Source organism: Pongo pygmaeus, chromosome 4 (assembly GCF_028885625.2).
Source record: "Pongo pygmaeus isolate AG05252 chromosome 4, NHGRI_mPonPyg2-v2.0_pri, whole genome shotgun sequence".
Lineage (NCBI taxonomy): Eukaryota > Metazoa > Chordata > Mammalia > Primates > Hominidae > Pongo > Pongo pygmaeus.
The window spans coordinates 104,757,453-104,781,470 of NC_072377.2; the positions used below are offsets into that span (position 1 = coordinate 104,757,453).

General features: G+C 36.9%; 1 protein-coding gene across 1 annotated transcript in view; it reads right to left on the reverse strand.

Moving 5' to 3' along the window:
* Positions 1-15,559: 15,559 nt before the first annotated feature.
* The window catches only part of ST8SIA4 (ST8 alpha-N-acetyl-neuraminide alpha-2,8-sialyltransferase 4), a 100,398-nt gene continuing 91,939 nt past the window's right edge, over positions 15,560-24,018 (reverse strand). Inside the window, 1 exon segment of the mRNA XM_054488190.2 lies at positions 15,560-23,039. Within this exon segment, the coding sequence (XP_054344165.1) occupies positions 22,757-23,039 (283 nt within the window). The 3' untranslated portion in view covers positions 15,560-22,756.

A 24,018-nucleotide genomic window follows, 5' to 3' on the forward strand; every position in this document is an offset into this window, starting at 1 on the left:
TAATTGACTTATTATAAACCTTTATAGGAGCTTAAGGAATATATGGATGCATGAGAAAATCTTTTTTTTTTTGAATACTGGAATTGGTATGGAAAAAAGTAGAAAGAAGAAATAATTCAAAAATTCATGAAAAGAGAAGAAAATTAAATTACGTGAGACAGAGATGAAAAGGTAAATAGGTCCCTTAGACCTGAAATAAATGTTAATGATTGCATTTGAGGCTATTCATCTTCTAGTGTTATTGATACCATTATCATAACAACAAATCTTTCTTTAATTCAAATCCAGTGCTTTATTATACATTAATTTTAATCACAATTTGTATTTCCTACATATTAAAGTATTTTAAAATATTAGAAATTAATTCATTTTAAAATGCTGTCAGGTTTTATATGTCATTCCAGGAAATGTGTGGCCTCTTGGTTATCCCACCAGGGATAATCACACCCTTCCTATATGACTGTTTGTTTTCTGACTTGACTCCATGCAGCAGAAGACTTTCTGCAAGGAATAGTCTAACCCTAAAGCATGGATAAGCAGTGTGTTCTAAGACACGTTGCCCACTGAAGGTAGGTTTTTCTCACTAAAATGACCTACTCAGGATCTCTCAGACTCTCAGGTGCTCTGAAGTATAGTTTTGAAGTAGTGGGTGACATGCTGCTGCTCATTGTGTTTTCACACAATGCAGCCCTCGATTATGTTGTCACTTCACACAAACAGACTCAGATGGAGAGTACGATGACTTTTGCTGTGTTCTCAGAAATGAACAAAGACACTCACTCTGGGAGAGTCAGATCTTGAATTTTCTAACCTGATTGAGCAATATTTCACCTGGCTGCAAAGCTACCACATGCTACACACTTTCCAACCGCCTTTAGACTTGCTAAATGCATTTATAGAGTAGATTGAGCAGTAGAAAAAATATGGTAGATGAAACAAAGTCTTTTTTACACTGACCCTTTTATTATTGTTATAAAAAACCCAGCCTCAAAATAGATTGAGGTAAATTTATCTTTTAATGAAAATCGCCAGGAGGTTTGAAGTCAAATATTCTTATCTTATTCTCATGCTCCAGTGCAGGACTCCTGTGCAGAGCTAACCTTGCAGTGCCATCCTAGAGGGAGCTATAATGATTACTGTGGACTGACTTCCTTCATTTCAAAAGGGACACTTAACAGAGACAATGAAGTCAGCATGCCTCCTTTAAGGTTCCATTGTCCAAGGTTGTGCCTGTCAGCTTTTCCGGAGAGGAAAGGACAGAAAAGTTCAGGGAGATTGTCTGCAGCAGAAAAGAGCAAGCTCTCAGGACATTATTAGAAAAGTGAACTTAACTGCTCCAGAGGCCACCTGTAGCACTGAGATGGTGGCTTCAGTGGTTATGTTAACTGAAGGTTAGAGGTTGAGCTGGTCTGTCTGTATCTGAGATCTCAGACCACATTCCAGCTGCCAGGACACTGAACAGAACCCTGATGCCGCAGCTGCCAGGGCTCAGTACTACAGAGCACTGCAAATGCTTCTTCCTGCTGTCACTGCAGCCTCGCCACATCTGAAATGGGCTCTCAGAAACCTATTTAGTCTGAGAATAATTTTACCAATTGCTTCTTGTCTTTGTTTTTCTTTTTACAGAAACCAGTGGGGAAATAATAATTTTGTGCTTCTTTTTGTTTTTAGTTCTTTCCTACAGAAATTTCAAAGGTCATAACAGATAAGAGGGTGGAGTTAGTGTTGGGAGGAATGAACATCGAGGTTAAGAAAGAAAAGTAGACAAGGGAATAGTATTTAAGGAAAGATTGTTGTCAGTCAGCATTTCCACAAATATCTGTAAAAAGATCACACAAGGGAAATACAATAATGAGAATTTAATGTCAAAATAATTGTAATTTTATGCCTAAATGAGTCAACATGACAGAAGATTCTCTTAATCTTAATTAGAAATAGGTGGGGGCATTTCAATTTTTTCCCACAAGCTGCATAGCTCCTGGCATAATCACTTTCCAAAACAATAGATAATAGAAAGACATGACTGCTGCATCAGATGTTGTGGAGAACATAAATAGCATTGCGCTGATTTCTTAACTCCCTGAACTGGAGCAGCATCTCAATCTAGCTGGTAGTAATTAAAATTTCATCTATTGGAATGGAAGGTTTTACTTTTTACGTGTGTCATTGTATAATCACCTTACTGTGAATGAATTCCATGTGCAAATGCAAAAGTAAGCTTAAAGAACTGTTTTGTGTAAGTGCTTTTTATCCATACTCTTAAGTGAAAGTCTTAATGAAATTGTATGCTGCTCAGCTTTTTAAAGATTTTTGTAAATTGGTGAAACAAATATATCTGCAGTAGATATGCTTATCTAGGACTGACTTATTATGCTAAAATCTACCCCCTATCTCTTCTGCTGCCTTACTTCTTTTAATGATTTTACATAACCACTTAGAATCCAGCCAGGGATGCCTGAATATGCTTGATTAAATTTTAACTGTCCTTCACTCACCGGAAACTTTGTCAGACTCTCCCTCAAAACCTACTGGAGCCTCCCTGAAAGTGAATCCTGTCTGAACAAAAAGTTTCTCAGAAAACATTAAAAAGAGATTTTCATTTGTCTTTCTTATCTTTTATTTTTCCTTACTCCAAGACACCACTGTAACTTATATTCAGTTGTGCCATGGAGATGATGTTCATAACTGGACCTGATTGAAAATGTTTACATGTATCCATGTTACTTGAAAATACAGAGAGAGCTTTCATAGTAAAAACTTAAGAACCATAATAATATAATTAAAGTTAGAAAAGAAGCCAGCCAAAACCATCAGTGTGGACACTGGCTTGTATACATGTGTAAGCTGTGAAATGCAGCACACTTTCTGCCAATCTGAGAAGCATACTTCTCTTCTATCCTTTAATAGAATACCTGGTAAAAAAGTTAGAAGATTTCTATGTCGAAAAGGTCTTTAGGGAAGCATATCTGACATTATGAAAAAAGAGAAAATAGGCTGGGCTGTGCTAAGACAACCAAAATTTATTTTGTCTTATTTGTGTGGTGAAGTTCTGGAACCTAAGACCAGAAAGTCTGTATTTGCTGTTTATTGTTTTGTTTGATAAGGTGACTCATGATAAGTCAAACTGACTAGTTGGTACCATGAGTCCGTTATAACCCTACATTAAAAGAATGAACAAGTGAATAAATTAATGATTCTTTGAATTTAATTTATGGTTGTGATCACAGTGTCAGAAATTTTTGAAAATACAAAGGGTGAGTCCAACATTTTTTAATTGAAAGCCTTAGATACTTTTGGAATGAATGTTACCCTGAATTTCAATGTATAAAATTAGTAAGTTTAGTCATGGAGAATGGGCTTGTTGAATTAGATATGTTTTCCACTGTAATCCCTTTATCCACTTTCAAAATTATGGACTTGAATATCATGGCTGTCCTGAGTCTTAAAATGTTTTGAAAATTTTTCTTTCTCTCAAAAACTAGTTTTTGAGCACCTATTATATATCAGATAATGTTGAAAATGCCAAGGATAATGCAGAGACTAAGATCAAGACTTCTTGCCTTCTCAAAACTAACATTCTAGTAAAGGAAAATAGCCAATGAATAAGAAGTAAGTAATGTATAGATATCCAATAGTGATGAGTGTTAGGCGAAAAAATAAAGCAAGAAAAGGAGGTGTGTTTAACTTTAATATAATGTAGCTAGGAAAGCCCACTGAGAATGTGAAGTATGAGGGAGGAAGATGAAGAAGTGAGCCCTGAGATATCCACGAATAGAAGGAACACTGAGGAGGACAAAGGCTCTGAGGCAGAACCATGACTGACATGTCAGAACAGCAGGGAAACCAGTGGACTGGAGGGAAAGGAGAAGAGCAGCATGTGAGTGGCTTAGAGTGCTGCAAATTCTGTTGGGCCAATCTTAGGACTGAATTTATGTCTGGGTGAGGTGAGAAAGGGGATAATTTACCTTACAAATTTTCACTACTTTGATATATACATTTTCTCTTAAATTCATTTGACAGCTACTCTTTTGAGCATTTCAAAACAAGTCTAATCCCTGAAACTTCAACTTCCTCCCTGAGCCAAAAAAGAGGGGTTTTATTGTATTTTGTCAGATAACTGTCCATACTGTCAAAATGCATTGAGGAGTATGAACATTTTGTGAAGAGCATTGGAATGAAAACAACGATGTATGTGAGGTCTAAATTGGACTCAGAAGACCTAGATGTGTTTCTCATCTTGACAATCATTCTGAAAATTTCAAGGTGGGCTCATTTGTGCAGTAGGCTGATGACAAGAGTGGGGTAAAGAAGAGTGTGAAGCCCAGTATCTATGTGACCATCCAGGTATTTTTTTCCCACAGTCAGAACTGGGGTTCACCAACTGGAGTCTGACTTTTGAAGAAAATCTAGAGACCAAGGAAAGGGATTACTAGCTTAGCAGCAACAGCTCAGAACAAGAAGACCAGCACTTCTTGCCCACTGAGCCCTAGAAGTCTAGATTTTATAACTATGCACTGGTGGGGCCCCTGTGTTCTGATGCAGCTACAAGGTCAGTAGAGACAAGTGATGGGAGCCACCCATCTGGAGCAGCCAGTTGCAGCAGGGGAGTCACAGCCAGGGCTGTTTGCTCCATGGAGTCAACGAGGCAGGAGCCCCACCCCCTACTGAGTTCGTGGGATGGGAGCTCTACATTCCCTAGTGCAGCTGCAGCCACCCAGAAGCAACTCTGGACCTGGGCATCCCTGCACTTTCGGGGTCCTGGGAAGCCCTACTTCCCCAATAGTCTTAGAAGTGCCTGCTCCCACTCCTCCCTGCTCCTGCTCCGATTTCAGAGCAAAGCAGAGGCTCAGCCCAGGTGCTGTCACAACCCGGCCAGATGTGTACATATTCAGGGTGTGCTGACACTCCATGGTCCTGCTAATTCAGCCTGCTCTGGACTTTGGGTGCCAATGAGCATGGAAGAGAGGCCAACGGGACACTGAGGGCAGCTTGGCAGAGCCTGTAGGCACCCCTTGGCATGAACAGCCTGAGCATCATGGATGGCATGTTGATGGCAGCAGGAGGAAAACACTATCCTGGGTTGAAAGGGATGGGTCCCTGGTGAAACCCCATCATCAAGCCAGGGAAGACCCAAAGACTGGGGTCCAGGCTGCCAGTTGTGGGTGGAGTCCATGGCCCAGAGTGAGAACTTGCGGTGTTTTTCCAGGCCCACACATGGCTGCCCATGGAACACTCAGCAGGCACTTCCTCCCTTCTGAGCCCATAAAAACCCAAGACTCAACCAGACTCCAACAAATGTTGGGACTACCAGCTGTGGGAAAAAGCTACTCACTTCAGGTCTCCTGGACTCATCGGGATGACCTGCCTGTAGAAAGGAGCTACCTGGTGTGGGTCTTCTGAGAGCTGTTCTGTTGCTCAATAAAGCTCCTCTCTACCTTGCTCATCCTGTAGGTGTCCACATACTTCATTCTTCCTGGACACGGGATAAGGATTTGGAACCCACTGCATGGTGGGACTGAAAGAGCTATAACACAAACAGGGCTGAAACACCCCCTCAACCCCGATTTTCTATGCTTCAGGCAATGAGAAAGAGAGAAGTGCTGAGGCCTTCCTGGGAGCCCAGAATTCTGGGATCCCTGACCTAAGGCTGTGACACACTGTAACACCCTCTTTGGGGCTCTGCATTTCCTGGCGTCTCTGAGATTTCAGGCACCATTGTGTTCCCCTTGACCAGATGCTGGTGCCCACGACAGAAGCCTCTTGTGGTATGTCTACTCTACCTTCAGTCTCGCACAGAACCAATAACTGTGCCAGCACCTGGAGCTGCCTGCCCTGCCACAGCCAGTGTGCCTGGCTGTGCACAGTGGCCAGACCCTGCATTCGTTCACCCATCCCTCGCCACTCTGCACCTGGCTAGCCCTTGGCAGGTGTGGGATCCAGGCTGATAGTGCAAGCTGAGTGCAGCCTGCAAGACCAAGCGGGTGGGATGAGCCCAGTGGGCCTGAGCAAAACTTGGGCATAGGTGCCACTGGACACAGAGGTTTCCACCTGGAAAAGTGACATCCTAAGGATCCTGAGACACAAGCAGCACTCTGATTTCAGAGATGTTAAAATATATGTGCTTTGAAATAAATTGAAACACAGTAATTAAATAATTCATTCATCTAATAGTATCAAGGACCTATTATGTGCTAGGTACTGTGAGAGGCCTCTGGTAATAACAAGTTGAACTGATAAAATAAAATCTGTCTCTATTATTTTGATAGTTTTATGAAATCAATAGACAATTAAACAAGTAATAATAAAATTTGGATGGTGCTGTGATGGGGGAATGTAGATTGATGATTGAACTAAGACCCGAGTGATATAGATACTAACCAGATAATATGTAGTGAAAATGGGGTATCATATACTCTCACTGAAAGAAATAAACCAGAGATAATAGAAAGAGGACAATGCACATAGGAAACTAACAAAATATGATATGGCTAGAATATACTGTTTGGCTCTGATGGGGCCCAGGAAGTGCTACCCCAAAATATGATATATTGGTATTTGACAATGTAGAAGCAGAAGGAAGGTCACTCTCACCTTCTCCTTGAACTTCTTCCCTGAAGCTGACCACAAAATCCAGGAAGGCCATTCTCTGACTTTCTCTTACCATTTCCTCTGTGGCAGGTTATAAAACCCTTATTTAAAAGGTACCCTCCTATACCTAGAAATAAGGAAAATTCTTATCTCTGAAGACACAGAAAAACACAGTTAAGGATCCAAACAGGCCTTTCTAAGATTCCCTCAGCTTAACACTATTGGTTCATGCCCCATTTGTCCAATCATACTTCCCCATCACTGCCCACTCTTTATCAAACCTAAGCATAAAAACACACAGGTTTCCCTGTTTCTTTCTGGCTTCATTTTCTTATGAAGCCTCCTGTGTCATGCGAAACATATATTAAAGAAATTAATATTCTTTTCTCTTATTTATCTGCCTTTTGTTAAAGGGGTCTCAGCCATGACCTAATAATGGGTGAGAAAAATAATTCTTTCTTTTCCCTACAGCCTTTGAAGTTTAAGCATCAAGAAATGTGATAAAAGAGACACACAAAAAAGAAGTTCTTGAAGGGTTGATCAGCAAAGATTAACAGAAAAGTACATCTAGATCCATAAAAGCTATCATTTAATACACTAAGAGTCCAAATCACCCTGAGTGCATCTTCTCCTTGAGATACCCTGCTTCCTTTGGAGAAAATGGAATTACGTGTTTGTGGTGAGAGAAAATGTTTACCTAGAGAATCAACCTGTAATTAACAGAACTTTTTGACTTGAGACATGCAGGTGTGCACATGGAATGCATCTTGACACATGCAGAGAAACTGGTTTTACATCTGGAAAGCTGAGGGCAGGATATTATCGAATGATTCTTTCATTTGAGTAACCCAACCAAAATAATTTAAAAATTTATATTATAGAATGCAATACAAAATAGTAGTGAAAATGTATCAAATAGTGCTACATGTATCAACATCAATATGGCCTACAAACATCCACTTTTATTGAGCTTAAAGCCATACAAAATGAACTACGTATCATTTAATAATGTAAACGTGTGGTAAAATTGTTACAGAAAACCAAGGATTCTGTGTTCTATTTTGTTATGAATAAATGTTAATGTACATGTTAAGTTTTCTGTATTCTATTTGTTATGAGAAACTAGTTCTTTTACACTGTTTCCAATATCTAGTACACTCAGCACATCACACAATTCTTCTCACTGCTAAGATTATTTTCTATTAATCATGGCATCTTATCATACCTAAGTGTCAGACGCTATGAGGGTATTATTACTCTCTCCAGTTAAGAGATGACGAAAATCAGAAATTTCTCAGCAAATGAGTAAAGGGGCTAGGACCAGACCAGGCCTGTAGCCCTGGGGCTCTTTCCTGTATAGATGTAACCTGATTGTTGACTGTGACGGTCCCTCCACAATTTATCAAAGAGGAATGTTTTGGGTTGTCCTGTCCAAGTCAATAGTCATTAGTCCTATGTTGCTCTTGAACACATTAAATGTGGCTCAGGAGAATCCAGGAATTCAATAAGTTGAGAAGCATCAGCCCATGTGTCAGACTCATTTTTTTTTCCCAACAAGGGTCCTGATTTTGACATAACAAGCTCCCTTGGTTAAGAGTTTTACCTTCTTTGGAGGTGGGCTACTCTGTCATTCTTATAATTAGGTTTTGGTCCTGGTCCTCAGCTGTCTATGCCTTCCCACTGCGGAAGAAGAATGTGTTTGTGTGAACTCTCAAAGAATCCTTTTATCGTTCCTATGACTTTTAAAATGCCTATTAATTGGAAGTATCTTTTCCTAGAGCATCAATTATTGTGCTTAACAAGAGTCATTCAATCCTATTGTTCTTATAATCACTATTTTCCCATACCTGTTATATGACACCACTATAACATCTAAACTAGAGTTGTAACAATTAAACATCAATGCATGCAAGTAGATACCTGTGCTTTACCTACCAACAGTGATGAAATGAATTCCTAATTTTCAACTAGGTGGCATCTTATTGCTTGATTTCTCTGCCGCCTCTAACACCAATTGTCACAGGTTGAATTCTCACGAAGCAGACATTGAGATGGAGTTTTATAAGTTGTGTATTTATCAGGTATGAATATCTGTGAACTAGGGAGACAGAAATAATGTTTTGGCAAAGGAAAAAGTCAAACTCTACTGCAGACCCTCAGACAGCCCCATAAGCATTGGGGCAGGGACTCTAGAATGTATAGAGTTCCTCATTGATTATGTTTATTTTCATTGTCTGTTTCCTCAGACATAGAAAGAAGCATATTACTCAGAGGGACACTGGATTTTGAAGGCAGCATACAATGGACTTGGAAAAAATACTCTGACTCATACAACAGAAGACAGAGGATTCTGTGGCAGGTCTAGGCTGCAGTAGAAGCTGATCCTACCACTTTGGCCTTGTGATCAGATAAGATGATGCTTGACATTTTTGTAGTAACTAAGTTTTCTGGGTCAATTTTCTGGAATACTCCAGTTGGAATGTCACACCATAAATCCCTAGTGTTTTGGAGTCAGAGTAATGTCTTCCTGGGGAGATAACTACTTGCAGTTTGAGAAGCAACTCTGGGAATACTAATGGACTCTGGTAAAGACTGAATGGCTGTGCTTAGGACTTCAAGGGATTATGCAGCTAACACTGCCCACCATGAGCTGGGGACTGTAAGATACTCTGAGTAATAAGATCATACAACTGCAACCATATGTAGGATGAAAACCAGGATAGAACCCCTGTTAGTCCATTTGGGCTGTTGTAACAATATGCCATAAACTTATTGGCTTATGAAAAAGAGAAATTTATTTCTCACAGTTCAGAGGCTCTGAAGTCCAAGATTAAGGTGCTAGTAAAATTGGTGTGGTAAGGACCCACTTACTGGTTCATGGACAGGCTCTTTTTGCTATGTACTCATAAGAAGTGAACAAACCCTCTTTGGCTTCTTTTTTAAGGGCACTGATCCCATTCATGGGCATTGCCCTCATAACCCAAATACTTCCAAAATAGCCCACCTCATAATAACTTCACCTGAAAGATTAGAATTTTAAACTATGATTTTTGAGGAACACAAATACTCAGACTGTAGCAGGACCTTATTTCATCTAGGTATATACCTAAGTTACCAAGTAGGTGGCTTATCATCCCATGTAAACTACTTCTAGTGAACCATTGTTTATCTCTTAGCTCACTTCTATGGCCTTCTAGGGCGTTCCCTATGACCAAGTGGTAGAGATGGAAAATTTGGGTCTAGTTCTCAGATGTGTCACCTCAATAGATGATGTGACCTAAATATGTACTGCTGCTGTACTTAAGCCCATCCCAGTTGTGTTCCTATAGGACAGTGGTGAGGAGATATCCTCCCAGGGAGCAGAGTTAGGAGTAATATCTTTGATCATTCACTTTGGTATCAAAATAGCAAATGATTTCTACTAGCTGAATTGGGACCTAAACAGACAAAAATTGGGAATAAAAGAAAGTTGGGAATATTATAAGCAGTTGATTATGGGGAGAGCGTTCAGTTTGTGAATTACTGTGTGTTTCATTGATGTCTAAAAGCCTCTATCACAGAGGAGAATCTCAACCAGTATGCGAATAGGATGGCTTGTCCTGCCGATGTCACTTGGCTTGTTTCTCAGCTGCCATGGTGTTTGTACAATGGGCCATTTATCGTGGCATAAATGGAACTATGTAAGGGGCCCAACAGTATGAGTTCCTTCTCACTAAGGCTGATTAGCTACTGCCATTGCTAATTGGACAAAATGTCAAAGAGAGTAACCAGTGTGGACCCCTAAAATGTTATCAACTCAAGTTAAATAATTTGGAGGCATGCTGAAATGAGACAGGTGCAATTCTATTGGACTCTTTAAACTCTGGAGAAGGCAGTAATTTAATCTTATCAAATTGATATAATTAAGTCTGGATATGGATTTGCTTTCTTATATACAGTACTTCTGCCAATCTTGTCATCCAGGCTCTTACAAAATCACTAATTCATTGGAATGGGATGCTGAACAATGTTGTTGTTGTTGTTGTTGTTTTCAGACTAACAATTTCCTAGCAAACAAGGTGAGGTATTAAGTGCATTACCATAGAATCCACTTCTCTCAGTACATAGCTTATTACCACAAAGCGCCAACATAATACAATGGAATGACCTGTTAACTGTTTTGCAGAATGACAGGTCAGGGGCAAGACACCATGCAGGTTTGGGAGGCTGTCCTTTAAAATGGGTTATAGGCATTAAACTAATGGCTAATATATGATGCTGTGTCCCCAATATCTAGAATCCCAGTTCCATAACCAAGAGGTAAAAGTACAATTACTCCTGTTAATCCACTTTGGAACTTTGGATTTCCCGTATTCATAATTCAGGATGTGGCACATCAGAAGTCCTGGTTTCTAATGGATGAATGTTTCTTCCAGGAAACTCAACTTGAAGCTAAAACAATTACTTTATTAAATTGGGCTCCTCATCACAGTGAACCAATAGGCAAGGAAGAGAGTTACTATGCTGGCAGGAGTGATTGACATTGATTATGACAAAGAGTTAGAGCTTATGCCGTACAACACAGGTAAACGAGAGTAAGTTTGGGACCCAGAAGAGTCATCGTGTCTTTTGGTGCTTCAATGCCCAGAAATAAATCTGAATGGACAATTTCAGCAATCAAGTTCACCACATAAAAGTCAACTAAGTGCTCAGTCTCCTTGGAGTAAAAGTTTGGGTCACCTTTTAGTTAACAAACCCACACTAGGTGAAGTGAGGGGGCCCTAAAATGAGTAATGGGAGGAGTTGATAAATACCAATCATCCTGGAATGATTTACAGATAGAGGGGCTATAGTTTCCAAACTAACCCTCTTATATACAGTCTTCCATAAATTCGGCAGCCTTCTAACAATTTGGAGAGTTGGCTACGAACTGGAATTAACGGAGTGCAGGAACCTATGCAAGTGACACACTAGAAAGACTGTGTTAAACATCTAATACACTATCTCACTTCCTCTCGGCTTCACCCACGATTCCAGTCACTAATTCAGCAAACAATATTTTGCATACAGTGCCTCATGTTAAGCACTACCTCTCTTGATACTGCAAGTGCTTTTCTGGCATATGCTATGAGTAACTTGTGGGAGCTAGCTTAGAATTCACAAGCACAACCCAGAATTTCAGGGACTTAAAGACTCATAGGGAAACTCTGCGTAGGGGATGGGGTCTGATGGACAATTACTTCTTTCTTTCATCTCTTGAATCCTGAGACCCTTATCTTAAGGCCCCTCAGATAGTCCGAGTGGGATTGAGCTCCCATTATTCACAGAAATGGCCAATTTGAAATGTATCTTTATATAGGCTTTCACTCCTTTTCTATCATACTTTTCTTGATTCTTCACTTCTGTTTCCTAGGAACATTTGCCCAATAAAGTATTTGCATTAAAATTCCCTTGAGCCATGTTTTAAGGGGACCTAGACTAAGACATGCATATGCACACTGTTCAATGACTAGATTCCTTGTTTTTATTATTATCTCCAGGGTGTCCCTACATCTTTCAAAAGCATCAGAATAGATTAGATCTCTAGAGGTGTGGAGATTTAAAAACAAGACTAAAATATCTTCCTCAAAACACAATATTTTAGAGGAGGACATAATAGAGGAGACTATGGAGGAGAGAGGACAAGTCATTGAGTGAAAATTGATATTAGAAGTTTCAAGTCACATATCATGAAAATTTTGGCAGGTAGATTTTCAGATCTTGGGATCACTCAAAAATCAAACTTTTAAACTAGGATAATTTGGAAACATATATTAAAGTAACTAAAATCATTTTAATTCATTATTTAGAATCAAGTCTGAGACATTTTCTTTTATGATGCATTCATTCAAGCTGGAAACACAGAAAAAATATTGAGAGTAATATTTGCAAGTGAAGGGTGTCATAAAATAAATACTTTCAGAAAGTCTGCAGTTACCTGGTATTGGTAGTAAGTGCATGCTTTATGGTATGCTGCAGTTTTATTTAAACTTGTAGTTCAACAGTTAACTTGGAGAATTATGATCAGGATGTGGGGAGCTCAGATAATTTTATAACTTCCATATGCAGGTATTGTTAGGTATTTCAATTATCTAGGACAATAGTTAGCTTCTATCAAACTCTATTGTTTAGATTATTAAAAACAAGCAAACAAGAAAAACAGCTGCCTTTTGTTATTTTGGGGTTCTGTCTGAAACGAATATTGTTTATCTTATTAATTAAATATCCCTTGTCTTGATTTTACCACTGACTACAAACCATGTCCAACTTTGCCCATTGTCCCCTGCTCAGGATATTTCAAGTTTGCAGAGGATGTGCAAGGGCAATTTATTTAAAAAGAGTGGTGTTCTTCCACCAGGCTCCGTTCTTTCCCAAAATTCTTCTGCTCCATGTCCTGCCTAATCAACTGCTGCACTTGTAGATGATCAGAGTTCCTGTGTTGCTTGTTGTATTAGTGTGTTCTCATACTGCTATAAGGACATACCTGAGACTGGGTAACTTATAAGGAGAGATATTTGATTCATGGTTCAGCATGGCCAGGGAGGGGGAGGCCGCAGGAAACTTACAGTCATTGGTGGAAGGGGAAGCAGGCATGTCCTTCTTCACATGGCAGCAGCAAGGAGAAATATGGGAGCTGAGCAAAGGGGGAAATTTCTTATAAAAGCATCATAACTTGTGAGAACTTAATCACTTTCATGAGAAGGGCATGGGGAAAACCACCCCCATGATTCAATTATCCCCAACCAGGTCCCTCCCACGACACATGGGGATTTTCAGAACTACAATTCAAGATGAGATTTGGGTGGGGACACAGCCAAACTGTATGACTTGTCATTCAAATAACTGAAATAAAGCTGCACAGATGTAAAAATTGCTAGCTCTTCATAGGTGCACATTATCAACACTGAGTGATGGTTGTCAAACTGAATTAAAGATGTTCTTTAACACTCAGTTTAATAGCCACTGGTCAGAAGATGCTTTCTTGATTATCCATTTCTATAGGCCAAGATCAATGTCCCTCATCCACAAACCTCCTTGAGGCGCCCCTAACTCTTTGGGCACACTATGAGTAGAGTACTTGATGACAAATGATATCATTTATTTTCTTCTATGCTGATTCTATTTAAATCTTGATAACCACAGAGAAAGGTATTCCTCCATGTTTAACAGAGTGACAAGTAGTTACTATTACTTTATAAATGCTGAATAAATGTAACCATTTTATACAATGAAGTATTTCGAGATTTTTATATGCCATCAAGATTTACAAATGCATACATATTAAATGAGTTTATAAAGTCATATAAAAATGTACTTCCAAGATCTACAGTATTAAATAAAATTTACCACAACTGAATGCTGAGTATTTCAATAAAAAAGCAGGACTAGAGCTATTAATACGAATAATGATTAGAACATCACAAGAGAACACTAAATTAAATTATACCAATGATCATAGAAAAGCAGAAACAATGCTTATTTTTCTTTCTCTAAACTTTATATTTTACGGTTGAAGAGCTCAGTAAATGAGATATTAAAGTAAAATAAGTCCCATTTATATAAGAAGAAAAATCTTGACCCATTAGGAAAGCCTTTAACAACATTTCTACATATATGAACATGGTAAATATAAAACAGGTGAGCCTTAGTCTACTGTGTTATTGCTCTATACCTGGGAGACAAATGATCTATTTGAACATAATAGCCTTATATCCAATCATAAAGATCAGCTAACAGAATCCAAAGCAGAACAACTCCAGTGTAGTGATCTTTCCTGGAAAACATCTGCTGCCAGCTGAGTGTGTTTACATTTTGGCAGCATTGGCAGATGTGCTCATAGTCAGCCCATCTGTGTGGTGCCCAGAGGCTGGAGCCAAGGAAGCTGGGCTGGACTGACAGCAGAGAATGAGCTTACTATAATATCCTGACTTGTTCTAGAAAATGCAAATTAGTGCCTCATAGCACTTTGTTTCTTCCTGTGCTAAAAAAAAGGCCTGAAAGTTAACTGATTTGTACGTATGGTTTAGAATGAGCAACGGCTTTTAGTTGTCCGACTGCTCTTAGGAATGTAATCATGTAGGTGTGTGATCAATATTTTAGAAAAGAGAGTAATAATTTCTGTGAAAAATAATTTAAGAAATGTTTAGAAAATAAAGAAATATATCAATTTAAACATTTTACATATTTGAAAATATTAAAAATATATAGTAGGTGGGAAAACACTGAATAAGTATGAGCTTTTACACGTGAAACTCTTATTTCTTCTTTCTTCTTGTATTGTTTATTACATTTGTTACCATTTGTTACATTCAGAAGTGTTATCCAAAGTATGTTCTTCAGAAAATAATTTCATAGCCAATAGAAGTACTTATAAAAGGATATATGGCTTTTAAAACAATAGAATTTCTATATTGCAGGTTCTCAGCACTTTTATGATGTTAATTCATTTTCTCAATCTCCAAGTAGGGAATCTATGGAGTTGTCTTTTACTGAACATATTTTTGTGGAACACATTCTGGACTAGAATTCTTTTGTGTTTACTTGAGTAATTCTACTTTGGTAATTGAATCCGAAATCAGCAATCTGGAAACAAAAAGTAAATAAATAAAGAGTTATTTTCATATTGGCATTCATATTTTACATAATTTCTGTATTGAGATAATTAAGCAACTAAGTGACTGAAATATTTTATCTTTTAAAAGTTGGTTAAACTAGTTTTATTCTTTTTGTTTGTTTGTTTGTTTGTTTGTTTTTTGAGACGGAGTCTCGCTCTGTTGCCCAGGCTGGAGTGCGGTGGCGTGATCTCGGCTCACTGCAAGCTCCACCTCCCGGGTTCACGCCATTCTCCTGCCTCAGCCTCCGAGTAACTGGGACTACAGGCACCCGCCACCAGGCCCGGCTAATTTTTTTTTTTTTGTATTTTTTAGTAGAGACGGAGTTTCACCGTGTTAGCCAGCATGGTCTCAATCTCCTGACCTTGTGATCAGCCCTCCTCGGCCTCCCAAAGTGCTGGGATTACAGGCATGAGCCACCGCGCCCAGCCACTAGTTTTATTCTTATATCTGATATTATTTTTTTTCTTCTCGTGGGATCATGCACAATGAAGCTAGTTTATAAAGCAAGTATTTAAGCTGCCACCTTAATTTGGAGATTAAGTTACTCCTATCCCCAGGAAGAGAGATAAATTAGTAAACAAAACAAAACAAAACAAAAACAGTATCAAATAGGTGAGTTTAGCTATCTGCAGAAGTTCAACTTTAAGAGATTTCTACAAACAGTTGCTAATGGAGATGAATAAAACATTTAAGTTCAATCAAAATGTTTACATAGGAAGTTCATATTTAGACTTTAAAATAACTGTAATGTAATAAATTCTGGGATACATAAAGTCAGATTTGAACATAAAGGTAATCCAGCTTGCGTGTAAAAAATATAACAAGAAGAGTCAGAAGCAAGAATTTGCAGTTTTTATCCAGCACCATCCAGGGGAAAGACACTGACCTGGAAATCAAGATATTCTTCTTATTAGAAATGATTGTCCTATTTGGGGGCAGGAATCAGTAATTAGACCTTACCAAAGTCTAAATTATATGTTATTTCTATATACTTACCTATATTTTTGATCTGTACTCATTAAATAGTCATCTATTTTGCAAACTGTTTCCCAAAGAATTTCTTGGCAGCTAAGAAAAGGCAGCATCAAAATGTGATGGTTAGGGAGGTGGACATTGAAGTCAGTGGTTTCAAGTCCTTGTTCTCTCATTTTTGAGCTATGTAATCTTGAGCACATCACATGACCTCTCCCTTAATCTTATCTATGAAATTATAATATTTGCAGAATCCATTTTATAGACTTGTTATTAGGATTAAATCAGTTAATACACATAAAGTATTAAAAACTATGTTTGGCCCAGAGTAAAGACAATTTAAGTCTTGATAACATATGAAAGGGGAGATTCAAATGGCTGATACATTTTTGGGTTACTATGAATGCATATTCAATCCATTTCACACTAACATTATAGGCCCTGTTGAATTGGATTGATTTGATTCAGTAATCCATAGCTAATAAAGCTTGTTCGAAAACTTAGAGGAATGTACATTTTAATAAACCATATGGAAAGCCCGTATGTAATCAAAATGTTCATCTTGACACTTGCATTTTAAATTGTAGCATGTAATATAACGAAAGGTGTGAATAAGGCAATCTATATATCATAAATTGTGTAGAACATTATAGATAATTAATCATAAGGCAAATAAAAATGTATGCCCAGTTTTTAATTCTGGGAAAAGGTTTGTAAAAAATAGTGTATTTTGGAATTTCTTAAAATAAGTACTAAATATGCAAAAATTTGATACATTTTGACATTCTTGGTTAGGAAAATTTAATACATTTTCTTTATTTGGAGACTTCTCGGTTTGTAATATGCTACCATCTCTTATTAATTCTTGAGACCATTGTGGAATTATGTGAGAACATATCATTCCTTTGCAGAGCATGTTGAACAGCAATGTTTCCCAGAATATATTTTGAAAAGGACTAGGCTGTAATATAAAATAATAAGAGTAAAGAGAGGGATTATAGCAAATCTATCCACCATTTCAGGCAAAACCATACCTAAACCTATTTTTAAATAATAAGCATTTAAAATAATATTTGACAGTAGGAATAAATTATTTGTAAATACTCCCTTTTAAAAAATTGCTTCAGGCATCAAAACTCATATTACAATCCTGAAATCTCTTCCATAACATCAAAAATGGAGTTCCACATGATGAGATCTGATTATATCCCCCAAAGTAGCTAAGAATAACCTGTTGTATATGAATCTTTGAAAAAAGGTAATTATGCAAATATAAATAACATCTATATGTATTAATTATTGTCAGTGCTTCATTGTTGGTCTCCAGTAAATGTTTCAAAATTGCAGAATGCTACAGTGGCTTCTTAAAATTACAGTTAAACATTTCTGCAGAAATCAATACAGAGTCTGAAAACAGACTTGCAAGTTATAGAAAGCCATGGAAGAAGATTTAAGCATGTAGTTTTTCAGAATCATCTCTGGAAGGCAAATCGCAAACAGTATTAAGTGGATCAAATAGCAGTTGAAATACTAAATCAAAAATCTACCATAGAATGTGCAGTGTGTATGAAGTCATTGTAGCTAAAACAACCCACTAACATTAGTCAGTGGGAGTATAAAATGGATATAAATGACTGTCACTTGTGAAATACTTTATTCCCTCAACCACAAACAGAATGTACTATACAAAATATCATTAAGGATTTCCTAATATTTATGGGGTTTTTGACATTGTTCATATTCCCATGTATACACTTAAAAATAAACGGTTTGCCTAATTGCCAACCACTAGGGCTAAGGGGAGTGGAAAAGTAAAGCACTAGCCAAAGCTTGTTAAAAATGATCACCTAACATTGACATACAAAGTATAACCAAGGGCTTGGATATATGAGATAAGAGAAACAGTGAAAAAAAGGGATTTAATTTATTTTACAATTTTACAAATGATAAAACAATAATACCTGGTTGCTATACACAAACAATAAGAAAACAGTGTTGAACAGAATGAACTTGAACTAGACAGAATAAACCTCATCTTTCAATTCCACAAATTCTATAAGAAATACTCAGTACCAATTATTCTGTGCAGCAATGCTATCTCTGTAAACTCTTTTTTTTTTCCTGCTATTTACATTTGAAACACTTGTGCTTTTGCCTACACAAAGAAACGGTTTTTATTAAAAGGTGCTACTTAAATGAGAAACACAAGGCCTGGAGCCACAATCTGAAAACTGTAATTCGAATACATTGCTAGCTTGAAGGCTTTACTTTTCTTCTTTATTATTATTTTTAAGATTTGGACATACTAGACCCTTACTGTAACTGTACGTATGAATGACATAGAATTCAGTTATAAAGTAGATACCTCTTAAAGCAGATTAGTAACTGAAGTCTCAAAAGAACTTCTTTATTCTAAAGTGGACTTACTTATCTCCAGGGGAGTTCACAGTGCAGACCCTGAAGATGTTAGCATAACACAAATCTAGTGTGTACATATTACAGACTCAGTGTGTATACACACATATACACATATATAACATTGTATATATGCATCACACATGTCTATTTGTACTATATAGGTATATCTATAGCACATATATAATAAAATATCTATTTCTAGGTGGGCTTTATTTGGATTTTCTTTCATCAAATACAAATAATAACCCTCACTCAATTTTTAAAACATTGGTATATTGATAATGTTTGATGGGAAAACTTTCAAACTTGTAGAGATAACAACTAACTATACACAACTCTTCCCATACCCCTTCCACAATTATATATACTCCCTACAATAACCACATGAAAACAACTCTTTCATGAACCAAATATCACGTTATATGCATTACGTCTAACTGGCTCAATTAGAAATAAATTAATTTGTTCATCCTTTTTCTGTATAGTAGCTGAATAACTAATTGGTATGTACACTACCCCTAGCATTACTTAAATAAATTGCTTTTGTAAGCATATATGTAGAAATTCCCATTAGTAATTGATATACAATTCATATGATATACAATACATGAAGACATTTGAATGCCCAGCACCTTCTTTCAGATAGAAAAACTTCCGCAGTAGTTTCAACAGTCCTGTGGGCTGAATCATTAGATTTGCCCAGAAAATCTATTACTTGCTCACTTTTTATTTCAGCAACTTAACATTAATTACAGCACAGGCTGAATAATAATGATGAAAATGTTTACATGGTCTATTCATGTCAACAGCACAATAACAACCATGTTCTGTAAAGGATAGGAATATTTCACAATCAGCTGCCTGAGCATTGCCACGTACAGGGTTAAATAGTAAAAAATAAATTAAAATATTAAAATTGTGAATATATATTTTCAAAAGAAAAAAACTCCACCTATTTCAAGTATGCTTTTATAATTTGATTTTGTCATGATCCTTTATGCTCCGCTATTGGTTAAATCTCAACTCTTTTTCTTATTCTTGCCATTCGCCTTCATTGATCTTGCTCTGTTCCTATAAAAAGGCCACAGTAGACAGTTAAAATGGGAGGGCAGATGGAAAGGTATACAACAAGGAATGAAATGGGCTTGTACAGTTTGTCTTCTTTGAACCCTAAATACCTTTAACTGAATTCATTCTTGACTATTGCAAGTTCCCTGAGATGAACAAAAGCAGTCTCAGTCGATACTGAAGCCCTTTTTTTCATGCTGAACATTTTTGGAAGTGGGCAAATGTATTTAGAGAACACAAAGGATATGGTGACAAAGCAATGTGAAAAAGTTAAAAAGGCACTACTCAATGCATCTATGAGATAAACATCAATGCACAGAACAATGAATGGCTGAGATACATGTGCTGTGGCCTTAACATTGTTTAAACGTATTTATTGAAAATATACTAAAAATGGTCCGGCTGCGGTGGCTCACACCTGTAATCCCAGCACTTTGGGAGGCTGAGGTGGGTGGATAACCTGAGGTCAGGAAGTTCAAGACCAGCCTGGCCAACATGGTGAAACTTTGTCTCTACTAAAAACACAAAATTAGCCGAGTGTGGTGGTGGGCACCTGTAATCCCAGCTACTCGGGAGACTGAGGCATGAGAATCACTTGAACCCAGGAGGCGGAGGTTGCAGTGAGCTGAGATGGCATCACTGCATTCCAGCCTGTGTGACAGAGTGAGACTCCATCTCAAAAAAAAAAAAAGAAAAGAAAAAAGAAAAAGGAAGAAAATATACTAAAAATGGCAAGGTACCTTGCTGCTGCTTTTTTAAGACATACTTTAAATGAGTGCCCAGATGGATTTTACCTATAAGATATTTGCTTGTGACTTCTAGATTTCTGTTGGATTTAAATTAAAGGCTACTAGAATAGCTTATCATTTGCAAGTAGTCCAAATTTAGATTTTATAAATCACTTTCAATTTGTTAAGTAAACCAGACTTTTCAACTTTACATTCAAAACATGTATCTATTCTCTTAACAATTTCCAATAGATAAGAGGTTTAATTATAAAAGTACATTAATGTTCATTCATTTTTAGCTATCAGTCTCCTATACACATTAGATTTTACTTACTTAGAGACACATACATTCTCAAAAGATGTAATATTCTATATCCCAAGGTTTTACTATATTAAAAAAATATGACATCTAATTAAAAATATTGAGAACTGTACTACTGTGAATATCCTTTTCCATGGTAACACACACACACACACGTACTTCATGCTTTTTATTCATTTCTCAGACTGTTTTCCCGAAGAAACAAAACATATATTCCTCATGCCATTTCTTCTTTCCTCAAATTGCCTCCCCAAGAAATAAGAAATCAAAGTACAAGTGAGAATGCAGTGCTTCTGCCCAGTTTCTAAAGAAACAATCTACTATCATAAGTTACCAGAAAACTGGCCTATTGGTCAATTCTGTTATACATTAAAATTTTTAAAATTACTTTATTAATAATTTCATGTGTTTCTTGAAGAACATGTGATATTGTGACTAAATTTAACTACAGAAAATATAGGTCAATTGAATTCATTTTAAATGCAAAATATTGACACAATTTCACTGTTAAACCTCTTGAAATTAATCATCTCTGTTTTGAAAACAATACTCTATTAATAATGTTATTTCTGCACTAAGAAATTTAACAGTAATATATAAAGCATTTCCATATTTCTATTTGAATAACAAGGGGAATATCAAAGAACTGGAAGTCACATTTCAGCTATATCAATCTAATATTTATTCTAAAGGGCAAAATGCTTCCACAAAATTATTATGTAATGCAAAAGGTGTGAAAAACATTTCAAATGAAAATAAAGTATGAGTTTGAAAACTAAAAAATATTTAGAGACAACTTTCACATTAATAGCAAAATAATATGTTCATGTTAATAATATATTATTTTCATGAAAGAAAAATGGTTTGCTGTGTAGAAACACAAGTGTAATCTTTGGTACCAAAAATTTTTTTTTTCCTGCCTATTTTACCATCTCTGATGACATGGAACAGCTTTCCTTTAGAATGGCCTAATATTACATAGTGGTTCACTTTAGCTGGTACCTTCTACACCATCGGAAAATAATATGGAGGTTTAGAGCTGTGCAAAATAAAACTTTTTTTAAAAATTCGGCTGGGCACGGTGGCTCACGCCTGTAATCCCGGCACTCTGGGAGGCCGAGGCGGGTGGATCACGAGGTCAGGAGATTGAGACCATCCTGGCTAACACGGTGAAACCCTGTCTCCACTAAAAATACAAAAAATTAGCCGGGCGTGGTGGCAGGCGCCTGCAGTCCCAGCCACTCAGGAGGCTGAGGCAGGAGAATGGAGTGAACTCGGGAGGCGGAGCTTGCAGTGAGCTAAGATCACGCCACTGCACTCCAGCCTGGGCAACAGAGCAAGACAAAAAAAAAAAAAAAAAAAAAAAAGTCTTTGTGTGATAGCTTTTAAAAAGTATAAGACCTTTAAAAATAATTACTTAAAGTTTATCTCCTCACTCATATGTATCTCAGAAAGGATTTCTAAGGATCCCAATATCCAAACCAAAAGAGATTCCACAAGACAAACAAAAACATAAATTAAAAGAAAATTCATGATCAGACTCAGAGTCCTGACTGAAGGCATTTACTTGAGTTGTTTAATCTTACGGATTTCATTGCTCAAACTGCTTCCATCTTGGCTTCTGCTGACAAGGATGGTTTAATTTCTCAAGGTCTGAGTTGTGTTCCTGGGGTTCCTCTTCTAATGTGCTTGGTGTTGCTGTGGGCAGCCTGACAGTGATGAACATATTTGCTTTGTTAACTAATGATGAGTGCACTGTTGGATCTTGTAAACACTACTGATTATACATTCAAACTGTATTCTTAGTGGAAGTGGCACTTACTAGGACCCTTAAAGTCAAAATATTTAATTTTTAGAGCACTTTGCAGGTATTTCATCAGCTGGTAGTCGATTTCTCATGAACGTCCTTTATTCACCTTTCAGTTCATTGGTGGATGCTGAAACCCAGCCGTGTTTTGGATCCTATTTTCAAATCTTCGGAAGCATCTTCAGAAAAGAAGTGCGTATTGTTTGTTTCAAAATGTGCTTTATTGCTTTACACACTTTCCTGTTGTCAGTTTTAGAGCTCCTCTATTATGTAGCACATTTAACGTTTTGAATTCTAATGGCATTCTGTGAGGGCTTGCATTGGAAAAGTACCTATATTTTAAGTCATCATAATAATGATATTTGACCGCTTTTCCATTTAAATCCTTAGGGAATGGCCAGAATCCATACAGGTGAATTTCATCACAGAATCTTGTGGCAAGTGTATACATGAGGAGACCTGTGCTGGGTCTTTTGATAGGAACTTTGTTGGTCAGCCAGTAACTGGAAAAACAAAAAACAAAATCAAGAAGAGAAGAATTTAGAGAAACATAGAGCATATCCTATAGCAAGTATATAATGCAGAAAACTTAAAAGGTGTCTCTATGAATAATATTTTAAAGAATAACTGAAGAAATATTTTTAAGCATTTAGAAAATTTGATGTTTTTATTTTATTTCTTCTTTATCCTTTATTTTCTTTCTTATTCTTGAGGTCATATAAATACCCAGGGGACCTGGAATGTAGGTGAATATTACTCTAGAATCTCACCTTTGAAATGAGTAATAGCAAACATTTATATAACATGCAGAGTAAAATCTTCTCAAAAAGGATTAAATACGACTGCAGAACTCATGGTAATTGGGTAGAGATTAAGTAATCCTAGAAAAAAAAGTTTGAAACTATGCCTATAGATTTTCAAAATGTGAGATATTGCAATTAAAAATCCAAAGAAATAAATGCTTTATCTATGTTATATCAACTGATTTATTCAGCTCCAGTTTTCCAACTCACAATTTACTAAAGCAAATTAGAAGCCTCACTTCCACTCACATAAGAACAACAATAAAAAAAAGTTGTAGAATAATTGATAGTTTTCCAGTTATGCAATTTAACATTTTGTTAGATAGATAAAATATATTTCAATGCTGATAAGTACTTTATAGGCAATAAAGTACTTCAAAATGTTTAAATCCATCATTGCTGTCAAACAGTGGTGTGAAAAGCACGCAAACTCACATCTCTGGAAGGAAGGAGACTTCCAATATTTCTTGGCATATTCATTTCCTTAAGGACAATGATCTTTTTTGAAAACAGCTGAAAGAGGGTGGATTTTCCTCTTACTTTCAAAGTTGTCCAATAATAAACACAAAAAATAAGTTTAAAAATTATTTTGTTCTTGCTATTGTCTTCTATTTGGAGAGATATGTGCTCTGCCATCCAAACGTAAGAGGAATATTATGTTAGATCCTGTTTGTTGCTG